Below are 10989 nucleotides of genomic sequence, written 5' to 3' on the forward strand. Positions count from 1 at the left end.
AGACACGAAAACAACCTAAATGTCCATCAGTAGACGAACAAATAAGTAAAATGTGGTGTATATATACAATGGAATATTACACAGCCATAAAAAGGATGAGATCATGCCATTTGAGACAACATGGATGGACCTAAAGGGTACTATGCTAAATGAAATAAGTCAGACTGAGAAAGACAAATACCATGATTCTACACATAAATGGAATCTGAAAAAATGAATAAACAAAAAACAATCAGAACTACAATGAACAAACTGATGATTGCCAGAGGGGAGGGGGATGGGAAGTTGGGTAAAATGGATGAATGGGAAAGGTAGATACAGGCCTCCAGTTATGGAATGAGTAAGTCACAGGAATAAAAATCAGAGCACAAGGAATATACTCAACAATATTGTAATAGCTATGTAATGGGACAGATGGTAGCTATACTTGTGGTAAACACAGTATAACATATAAACTTGTTAAACTTACTGAAGCTGTACACCTGAAACTAAAGTAACATCGTCAATTATACTAAATTAAAAAAAAAAAGATGTAAGATACACACACACACACACACACACACACACACGCAAAATGGAATGTTACTCAGCCATAAAAAGGAATGAAATCTTGCCATTTGCATCACAGTGGATGGATCTAGAGGGTATAATGCTAAGTGAAATAAGTCAATCAGAAAAAGACAAATACTGGGGCGCCTAGGTGGCTCAGTCGTTAAACGTCTGCCTTCAGCTCAGGTCATGATCCCAGGGTCCTGGGATCGAGCCCCACATCGGGCTCCCTGCTCCACGGGAAGCCTGCTTCTCCCTCTCCCACTCCCCCTGTTTGTGTTCCCTCTCTCGCTGTGTCTCTCTCTGTCAAATAAATAAATAAATAAATCTTAAAAAAAAGAAAAAGAAAGCTGAAAAATAATGAGCTTATCATGCAAACTGCAAGTTGGAAAAAAAAAAAAGACCAATACCATATGATTTCATGTGGAATGTGGATGTGGAATTTAAGAGGCAAAACAATGAACAAAGAAGAGACAAACAGGCACACCCCGGTGGCTCAGTTGGTTAAGCATCTGACTCTTGGTTAAGCATCTGACTCAGCTCAGGTCTTGATCTCAGGGTTGTGGGTGTAGGCCCTGCGTTGGGCTCTGTGCTGGACAAACAAAAAACAACAACAAAAAAAACAGCCTCTAAAATATACAGAACAAACTGCTAGTTATCAGAGGGGAGGTTGGTAGGGGATGGGTGAAATAGGTGAAGGGGATTAAGAGTATATTTATTGTGATGTGCACTGAGTGATGTATAGAGTTGCTGAGTCACTACATTTTATACCCAAAACTAAAATAACACCATATCTTAATTATACTAGCATTTTTAAAGTGAAAAATTTTTTTTAATTAAAACTTTTGCTCTTCAAAAGATACTACTAAGGGGTCCTGGGATCGAGCCCTCCATCGGGCTCCCTGCTCTGCGGGAAGCCTGCTTCTCCCTCTCCCTCTGCCTGCTGCTCTGCCTACTTGTGCTATCTTTCTGTCACATAAATAAATAATATCTTAAAAAAAAAAAGATGCTACTAAGAGAATGAAAAGACAAGCCACAGACTGGAGAAAATCTTAGCAAAGCACATATCTGATTGAGGACTTATACCCAGAATAAGTACAGAGTTCTCAAAACTCAACAATAAGAAAACAAACAGCCCAATTAAAAGTGAGCAAATGATATGAACAGACCCTTCACCAAATGAGATATACATAATGGCAAATAAGCATATGAAAAGATTCTCCATATCATTAGGCATTAGAGAAAGACAAATTAAAATCATAATGAAGTATCAGTACACACCCATTAGGATAGCTAAAATTAGAAAGACTGACCATACCGAAGGTTGGCAAGGATGGGGAGGAATTGGAATTCTCATACATTGCTGTGGGAATGTACAATGGTAGAATCACTTTGGAAATAGTTAGATAGTTTCATGAAAGGTTAAACATATACCTACCATGTGATTCAGCCATTCTATTCCTACATATTTATCCAATAAAAAAGTAAATATATGTTCATACAATTTTTATAGCAGCTTTATTTGTACTAGCCAAAAATTCTGTGGTAGGCAGAATTCTAAGATGGCCCCAGATTCCCAGCCCCTGGTATACATGCACCTTTTCCCAGTTTTTCAAGAAGCATTAATCTATGTACTATACTACTATTAAAGGATTTTGCAAATGTTATCAAGGTCCCAAGTCAACTGAGTTTAAGATAAGGAGATGATCCATGCCTTAAACTTATGAGTAAGATAGATGATCTGAGAGGGCCTGGCCTAATCATATAAGCCCTTTAAATCCAGGCCTAGAGGTCCTTAAAAAGTTAAAAATAGAACTACCCTATGCCCCAGCAAATGCACTACTAGGTATTTACCCAAAGGATACAAAAATACTGATCCAGAAGGGCACATGCACCCTGATGCTTATAGCAGCATTGTCAACAATAGCCAAATTATGGAAAAAGCCCAAATGTCCACTGACCGATGAATAGATAAAGCACATGTGGGGTATATATAATAACCCCACATACATATATGAGTATTACTCAGCCATTAAAAAGAATGAAATGTTGCCATTTGCAATGATGTGGATAAAGCCAGAGTATATTATGCTAAGCAAAACAAGTCAGTCAGAGAAAGACAAATACCGTAAGATTTCACAACTATGTGGAATTTAAGAAACAAAACAGATGAACATAGGGGAAAGGAGAAAAAAAAAGAGAGGGAGGCAAACCAGGAAACAGACTCTTAATTATAGAGAACAATCTAACTGAGGGTTGCTGGATGGGAGATGGGGGGGGAGGGGATAAATGAATGATGGGTATTAAGGAGGGCACTTGTTGTGATGAGCACTGGGTGTTATATATAAGTGATGAATCACTAAATTCTAATCCTGAAAACAATATGTTTTCTATATGTTAACTGACTAAAATTTAAATAAAAACATAAAAAAAAAGAATCTGGGCCTAGATTTCAGAGACTGGGAAAGTCAGAGATTTGAGGTTTCAGGGGAATTTGTATGTGGTAAATTCTCTAGAGGGAGCCATGCAGCAAGAAATGAGGGCAGCTGAGAGCAGCTGAGAGCAGCCCTTAACTGAAAGCCCGCAAGAAAATGAGCACCTCAGTCCTACAACTAGAAAGAATTGAATTCAATTAACAACCTGAACGAACTTTGCAGCAGATTTTTTTCACCAGAACCACCAAAAAGGAATGCAGCCCAGCTGACATCTTGATTTCAGCCTTATAATACCATAAGTAGAGAAATCTGGCCACACTGTACCTAGACTTCTGCTCTACATAACTAAAAACTAACACATGGGTGTTGTTCTAAGCAGCTAAGATTGTAGTAATTTGTTAATCAGCAAGAGAAAACCACTACAAACTGGAAACAACTCAAGTGTCCATCAACAGATAAATAAACAAATTGTAGTATATTCATACAATGGAATTGTCTGAGCAATAAAGAGAAATAATCTATTGAAACACACAACAGGGATAAATTTTAAAATAATTCTGCTGAGTGAAAGAAGCCAAAAAGAGAGAGAGACTACATACTATATGATTCCATTTATAAAAAACTCTAGAAAATGCAAACTAATCTACAGTGACAGAAAGCAGATGAATGGTTGCTAAGAGATGGGGGACAGTGAAGGATGGGAAGGAGGGATTACAAAAGGGCATACAAAAACTTTTGGGGATAATGAATATGCTCATTATCTTGATTGTAGTGATCTACATGTATACATACTTTGTCTAAAGTGTCATAAATATGTATTTCAATTATTTCTCAAGAAAGCGGTTTTTAAAAGTAAAAACTTAAACTATATTTTAAAAGAAGAGATGGAAAGGAAAAATTTGAACACAATGAAAATGAAATTAAAGACTACATAGAGCCTCTGAGAGGTATTTTTGTTTTCAGAAGCAATTTAAATTCTGCAATGAGAGATGGATCTGAAACCTTGCTAAAGGAATTATGGTTGATCCTCATTATTTGTGGATTCCATATTTGTGAATTCGTTTGCTCAATGAAATTTATTTGCAACCCCAAAATCAATACTCACAGTGCTTTTATAGTTATTTACAAGCACGTGAATGGGCAGAGTGGTGAAAAATTTTAGTCTATGTGCATGTTTTTAACTGAGGTCAAACAAAGCAACATTCTGCCTTTTTTTTTCTTTCAGTAAGTTGTTTATTGTACGATAATTTACAAACATCTTGCTGTCTTTAGTAGTTTAAACAATGGACCAACAATTTCTTCTGACAAGGTCAGCAGTAAGCTAAAAATAAAATCAGCCGGCTGAATTTTCCTTCTTTATCTCTTGTCTAAGGATGAAACTTGGTTTTCATTAATCCAGAGCTGCTGCACCGGAAATGATTTCAATCAACTCCTTTGTGATGACAGCCTGGCGGGTGCGGTTGAACATCAAGGTCAGTTTGTCAATCATCTCGGAAGCGTTCTTGCTAGCGTTGTCCATGGCCGTCATCCTGGCACTTTGCTCACTCGTGGTGGATTCCTTTAAAGAATAGTAGATGATGTTGGCCAAATTGTATTCTTGGTAATTCTGCAGCACGTCAGCATCAATATCATCATAGATACTCATGCTCTCAGCACTTGCAACGGTTTCAAGGGAAAAGATGGGCTTTTCTTCTGTCTTGTAGGAGATGACAGACCTGAACCGATTAAAGATGATAGACCCTTCATCAAATTCATATCCGGAATTTAGTAGTTCAAGGGCAATGACGGACGCATCCCCAAAAGTAGGAGGTTTTCTTCCCACTTCTTTGAAGGACACCAGAAACTGGTCAGAGTGAGTCCTATGAAGTATATCCCTGATTTTATCACCAATTCCAACAAGCATGACTTCTTTCCCAGCTGCCGTGAGCGTGGCCACCTCACTTTTCATCTGTTTAGCAACCGAGGAATGAATAGCACCACAGAGCCCTCGATTGAGGACACACCAATAAGAAGGTGTTTCTTCTTGCCTTCAGGCACCTTAATATCAGCTTTTTCATACAGAGCCAAAGATCCTCTCCCATATACTCGAACTGGTTTCAGCTCCCTCTCAGCTCGGGCATATTTTGCTGCCGCTTCCATTTTCATAGACTTGGTGATTTTCTGGATGTTTTTGATTGACTTTAGTCACCTGGTAATATCTTTTAAAGTTGCCATATTTCGAACCTGGATCCATTGTGGCTGCACGGCGCAGGCCGAGAGCCCAGCGACGCCCGCCCGAGAGAACATGGTGGTATCGGCCCAGCCCAACATTCTGCCTTCTTACTGTAGATCTCATACTGTCGACAATTATCCTTTTTGTGATCTATGTAGTGCTATGGTTTTTGCATTTTTGTACTTTCTGTTGGTGATTTCACTGTTCAAAATGGCCCTGAAGCATAATGTAAAACACTGTCTAGTGTTCCTAAGTGCATGAAGGCTGTGACATGCCTTATAGAAAAAACGTGTGTGGTAGATAATTCTCATTCAGCTATGAGTTTTAGTGCTGCTGTTGGTTGAGTTCAACGTTAATGAATCAACTAACTATCCCTTATAAGGTGTCTTTAAATAAAAACACACATAAAACAAAACTATGTATTGACTGGTTGACAAAAATGTAATCAGAACATAACCTTGTATTTTTCCGAATGAGCAACAGTTCAGTATTTGTTAATTCAGTGTTCACAGCAACTTTATAGAACGTAACTACCATGAGGAATGAGAACTTTTATTCTCAATAATAAATAAAAATGATTGAGGTTCTATAATCGAATGGCTTATATGGGTAGTCAGGGGTTTTAGAAACAATCATTTCTCTGATGATTTCTACTTTGCCTACTTGTTAATGAAGTAAATTAAATCCAATGGATTATGCAGATTTTTTAGTCCCTTATTCTCCACTGAAGATATTCTGATCTTTCTCCATTTTGCTCAAGTTTTCAACCCCATCCACCACTATCCTTAATTTCAGATGACCTCTGTCCATTTCATACTTTAAGTTTCACTTCCAATGAGAATGCCTCAATTACAATGAGAATGCTAATTCTTCTTTAAAAAGAAAGATTTTATTTATTTATTTGAGATAGAGAGAGACCAAGAGCAAGCATGAGCAGGGGGAGGAGGAGGGGCAGAGGGAGAAAGAGAAGCAGACTCCTGAGCAGGAAGCCCAATGTGGGGCTGGATCCCAGGACTCTGAGATCATGACCTGAACTGAAGGCAGACGCTTAACTGATTGAGCCACACAGGCACCCCAAGAATGCTAATTCTTAAACCCCTTTTCTTTAAGGAAATTCAGGAACTCCTGTTGCTGGGAAATTTTCTCTTCCACTAGATTGTAAACTCTTTTAGATCTAGGTGCCGAATGCCTTTATTGCACTCCCTATTTGCTGCACTCAAGGGAAAAAAAAACAACAAAAAACCTTCAAGAATCAGGAAGAAGCAATTGGGCATGGCACCTGCAAAGGCAAAGTTAACAGAAGAAGGCTTTGAAATATATTTCAATGTCAGTAGAGACAGATGCTCTTTTAGCATAAAAATATCTAAAAATTATGCTAGTAAGAAGAATATGAATATGATTCCTTTCCTCTGGTACACATGCCCTGTGTAATCCTCTTTCTTTGGATGCAGGAAAAAAAGGTCTTCATGGGGTATTTTTCAAAGGTAGAAGGAGTGTCCAAGAGAAGCAATGCTGCTCCAGGCATATACTTTGTGCAAGGGAAGCTGGATTTAGGGGTACCATGCTCAACTTTTCATCTCCCACGTGTATATTCTGTGTGATTGGACTTTATCATTGTAAAACTGGAATACAGAACTAATTGAACCTTGTTTGGGCTTCCTTGTATGTTCATTCAGAAGAGAGGGGAGCATTTTCATTCCCTTTTCTAATCAGTGTAAGATAACTTAAGAGTAGGTGACAGGGGAAAAAAGAAAATCTCTCCTGGAACTCATCTGGCCTACTAAACAGACCTACCTTAATCTTCCATGTTATCAAATGTACACTAAAGAGGTAAGGGGGGCATTGTCAGCTTATCTGTGGGGGAAACTGTATTATGCTTAAGTGTAATGAAAGAGAAAGGGTCATAAGCATTTCAAAATTATTTCAAATATTTTTTTAAAAAGAGAAATAATTTGTTGCTAGAAAGAAGACTTGTCATAATCTCACGAGATTACCTTACATTCTGCTTAACCTCTTATTTAAAGAGGTCCCTGTGATGTACAGTACCATTACACCTAAAACTGAAAGAAGTTTTGGGGAGTGGGGAAAACTGCTTTGATCCTTCATTTCTCACTCAAGATAAGTATGGTGGTCTCAGGTGTTGGTCTCAGGTGTTCATATTCCTGATGACAGTTCTTTTATATTACACACAGAGAAATATTGCCTTTGGAAACTTTTCTCTACAACCTGGGATATATTTCAATGCAATGCATAAACCTAAATAATAAAAATTGTACAACTGCTTAACTGTCAAAAGTATAGCCTGTGAAACTGTTGGACAAATAGAGAGCCTATAGACTACTTGTTAAAACCTTAGAGTATTAATACAATAAAAGTACTAACAACATATACTCAATTAGAGGAAAAACATTGTGATCTAAAATTTACCAACAGTATGTGCTATGGTGAGCGCTGTGAATTGTGTAAGACTGTTGAATCACAGATCTGTACTTCTGAAACAAATAACGCAACATATTTTAAGAAAAAAGAAAAAGAAGAAGATAGCAGGAGAGGAAGAATGAAGGGGAGTAAGTCAGAGGGGGAGACGAACCAGGAGAGATGATGGACTCTGAAAAACAAACTGAGGTTTCTAGAGGGGAGGAGGGTAGGGGGATGGGTTAGCCTGGTGATGGGTATTAAAGAGGGCACATTCTGCATGGAGCACTGGGTGTTATGAACAAACAATGAATCATGGAACACTACACCAAAACAAATGATGTAATATATGGTGATTAACATAACAATAAAAAATTTTTAAAAAAAATTACCAACAGTTATTATGACCGTTTCGTCATCTGTGGAGCACTTCTTTCTTTTACTTAAGGTACCTGAAGGCTTAAGAAAGTTCAATTTTGATGATGAATATTCCATCTCATTAAAGAGCATGTAAAATGAACTGCTAGTTTTCTCATCTTGTTTATCTGGCATAAGACTCTATGGCTTTCGATTTTAAATCCATCAGAAGAAAATTCTACATTTGTGAAAAATGTTCCTGTGTTTCCCTCTGATGCTTCATTTCTGTAGTTAAAAAAAAAAAACACCAAGATATTTATGAGAAAACTATAGTTTTCCTAGCTTTCAACTTGTTAGGAGACTGTCATGAATCTTCCAATAAATGTAGCGATTACCCTTTTTGATATATTTGCATCATTTGAATAGGATTTAATAACTCAAATGTGATGATGACTATAGATCACATTTTAGACTTACATTTTGCTTCTTTTTCAGAATATTTTTTACTTTAGATAGCCCTTTGTGATTCATTTTTGCCACTTATCAATTTAAATTCATCATATATGACTTTTGATTCTTTCCTGACATCTTCCATTTGGCCTTAGAAACTTACTATTTTGGGGAACTTGGGTGGCTCAGTTGGTTAAGCATCTGTCTTCGGCTCAGGTCATGATCCTGGGGTCCTGGGATCAAGTCCCTCATGGGGCTCCTTGCTCAGCAGGAAGCCTGCTTCACCCTCTCCCTCTGCCTGCTGCTCTACTTGTGATCTCTCTCTCTCTCAAAAATAAATAAAATCTTTAAAAAAATTATTTTGTAGACTTGAGTGAAGGTCTTTCAAGATGTTCTGAAAGATCAGTTATTGCCAATTTTAACGAAAATAGGAATTTTAGCTTTTCTTGAATAAATTCTAAAGCTGCTCTACTTTTGTTTTTTTAGTATATGTGCTGCCGAAGTGAGCACTCTACTTTTGTTTTTTTAATAAACACTATTCCAAATCTGTTATTTGCTATATTCCAACACTTTCTTGAGTTACCTTTTTATGCTTATTCTATTACAATCAAACCTACATTTTCTGTAACTTGGTGACTGTTTTGAACTCTGGTTGATTTTTGTTTCACAGAGGTTAAGAAGAATGAAGGACTTTTGCTTTCCAGTTTGGGCAAATTTTGGTATATGATATTTCTGAGAACACCTGCCAAGTGTTTCTACCATTTTTAAACTACTTAAAAATCATAATCCTTCATGATATGCTTTAAATAAAATACTGTGGGTGTTTTTCCTTTATTTTTCTGTTTAACACATAAAATATTTTTTAAAATGCAATGACTGAAACAAATCATATGGTTTCTATGTTCTGAAACTCAGATAAATTAACTTTAAGAGATGTTAGCAATGTACTAAAAACATAATTTCTGTTTCATTTTAGTTTGAAATGCTTGTTTTCATCATCCTGAAGAACATTGGTTAAATTTAATACTGAGATGCCAGAGCGCCTGGGTGGCTCAGTCGTTAGGCGTCTGCCTTCAGCTCAGGTCATGATCCCAGGGTCCTGGGATCAAGCCCACATAGGGCTCCCTGCTCGGTGAGGGGCCTGCTTCTCCCTCTCCCATTCCCCCTGCTTGTGTTTCCTCTCTTGCTGTGTCTCTGTCAAATAAATAAATTTTTTAATTTTATTTTATTATGTTATTAGTCACCATACATTAGTTTTTGACACTACAAATAAATAAAATCTTTTTAAAAAATTTAATACTGAGATGCTTACTAAGTCTTTTTTATTCCCATGTGCTTTCCTCAATGCATATACCAATCATGTGTCAGATCCCATTGTTAAAATTAATTAAAGTATGTTGAATTAGTATTCTTTTCAATTGCCTTCTTAGTTATTTAAAATTCCTTTGTAATATGTAATCTATACCTCTGTGTTTCTTCAAACTTATAATTCCCAACAAAATCGCTTTTGCTGTTTAAGTAGAACTAAGTTTCTTTATTCTTATCTTTTTTTAAAAGATTTTATTTATTTGAGAGAGAGAGAGAGAGAGAGAGAGAGAGAGACAGCTAAAGAGGGAACATAAGCAGGGGGAGTGGGAGAAGGAGAAACAAGCTCCCGGCTGAGCAAGGAGCCCGATGTGGGACTCAATCCCAGGACCCTGGGATCCTGACCTGAGCCAAAGGCAGATGCTCACTGACCGAGCCACCTAGGCACCCTATTGTTTTTCTTTTTAAAATAGATATTTTTATGTTTTCACTGATACTCTTTTTGTTTAATTTATAAAATGATTCTTAAAATATTTCCAGGTAAGAGTTTCTGTTGCCAATTCTTGCCTTTATTTCATATTTTTTCTTGAAACTCTGTTTTTCTAACATCCATAAAATCCTTTTTCTCCCCAATACTTTAATAAATTAAATTCTTTGAAGTATGGCCTGCTCTGAATTTGAAGGTGGTAGTTGCCTAATATATGTAGTTTTATTCAGCACTGATATTGTTTCCCTCTTATTTGACCTGAAAAGCATAATAAAATACAATTACAACATAATAAAGCAGATGTTTGAAATCACTTTGTTATACAATATTAAATCATTAATTATTACAATTAAAATTATTTCATAAAATTCTATGAATTAGTCAGAAATGCCACTGGAAAAAATCTGCTAAAGAATGCAATAAGAGAAAAAACTGGAGGTGTCACAATTCCTGATTTCAAGTTATATTACAAAGCAGTAGTAATTAAGACAGTACCGTACTGGCATAAAAATAGATACAGAGAGACTGAAAGCGTGCTGTAGCTGAGGAGTATGTGAACAGCAGCCTGGCTCAAACCCTTACCTCACTGATCTATGGATTTCTGTGTGTTTTGAGCCCTGCCTACAGTGGACCATAGAAGCAAAAAGAGCATCATGGGCATATTTACTCACAGACTTGCAAAATGGCGGCCACACATCTGTCTGCTATATTAGACCCTGCTGGTGCCCATGAGAGGATCACAGAGGTGGAAAACATCCACTTTGCATTACAGAACTCAA

The 10989-nt window shown here is 36.9% G+C and overlaps 1 protein-coding gene across 1 annotated transcript; it reads right to left on the reverse strand.

Moving 5' to 3' along the window:
• Positions 1-4199: 4199 nt before the first annotated feature.
• On the reverse strand, positions 4200-5281 carry LOC112823832 (ATP synthase F(1) complex subunit gamma, mitochondrial-like). The gene is given in 2 exon segments (XM_073896762.1): positions 4200-4976; positions 4979-5281. Coding segments are annotated over 2 exon segments (753 nt in total). The 5' UTR covers positions 5130-5281; the 3' UTR covers positions 4200-4374.
• Positions 5282-10989: the final 5708 nt, after the last annotated feature.

This window comes from Callorhinus ursinus, unplaced genomic scaffold (assembly GCF_003265705.2).
Source record: "Callorhinus ursinus isolate GAN/ISIS: 27379988/994484 unplaced genomic scaffold, GSC_fseal_2.0 scaffold9, whole genome shotgun sequence".
In the NCBI taxonomy this organism is placed as follows: Eukaryota; Metazoa; Chordata; class Mammalia; order Carnivora; family Otariidae; genus Callorhinus; species Callorhinus ursinus.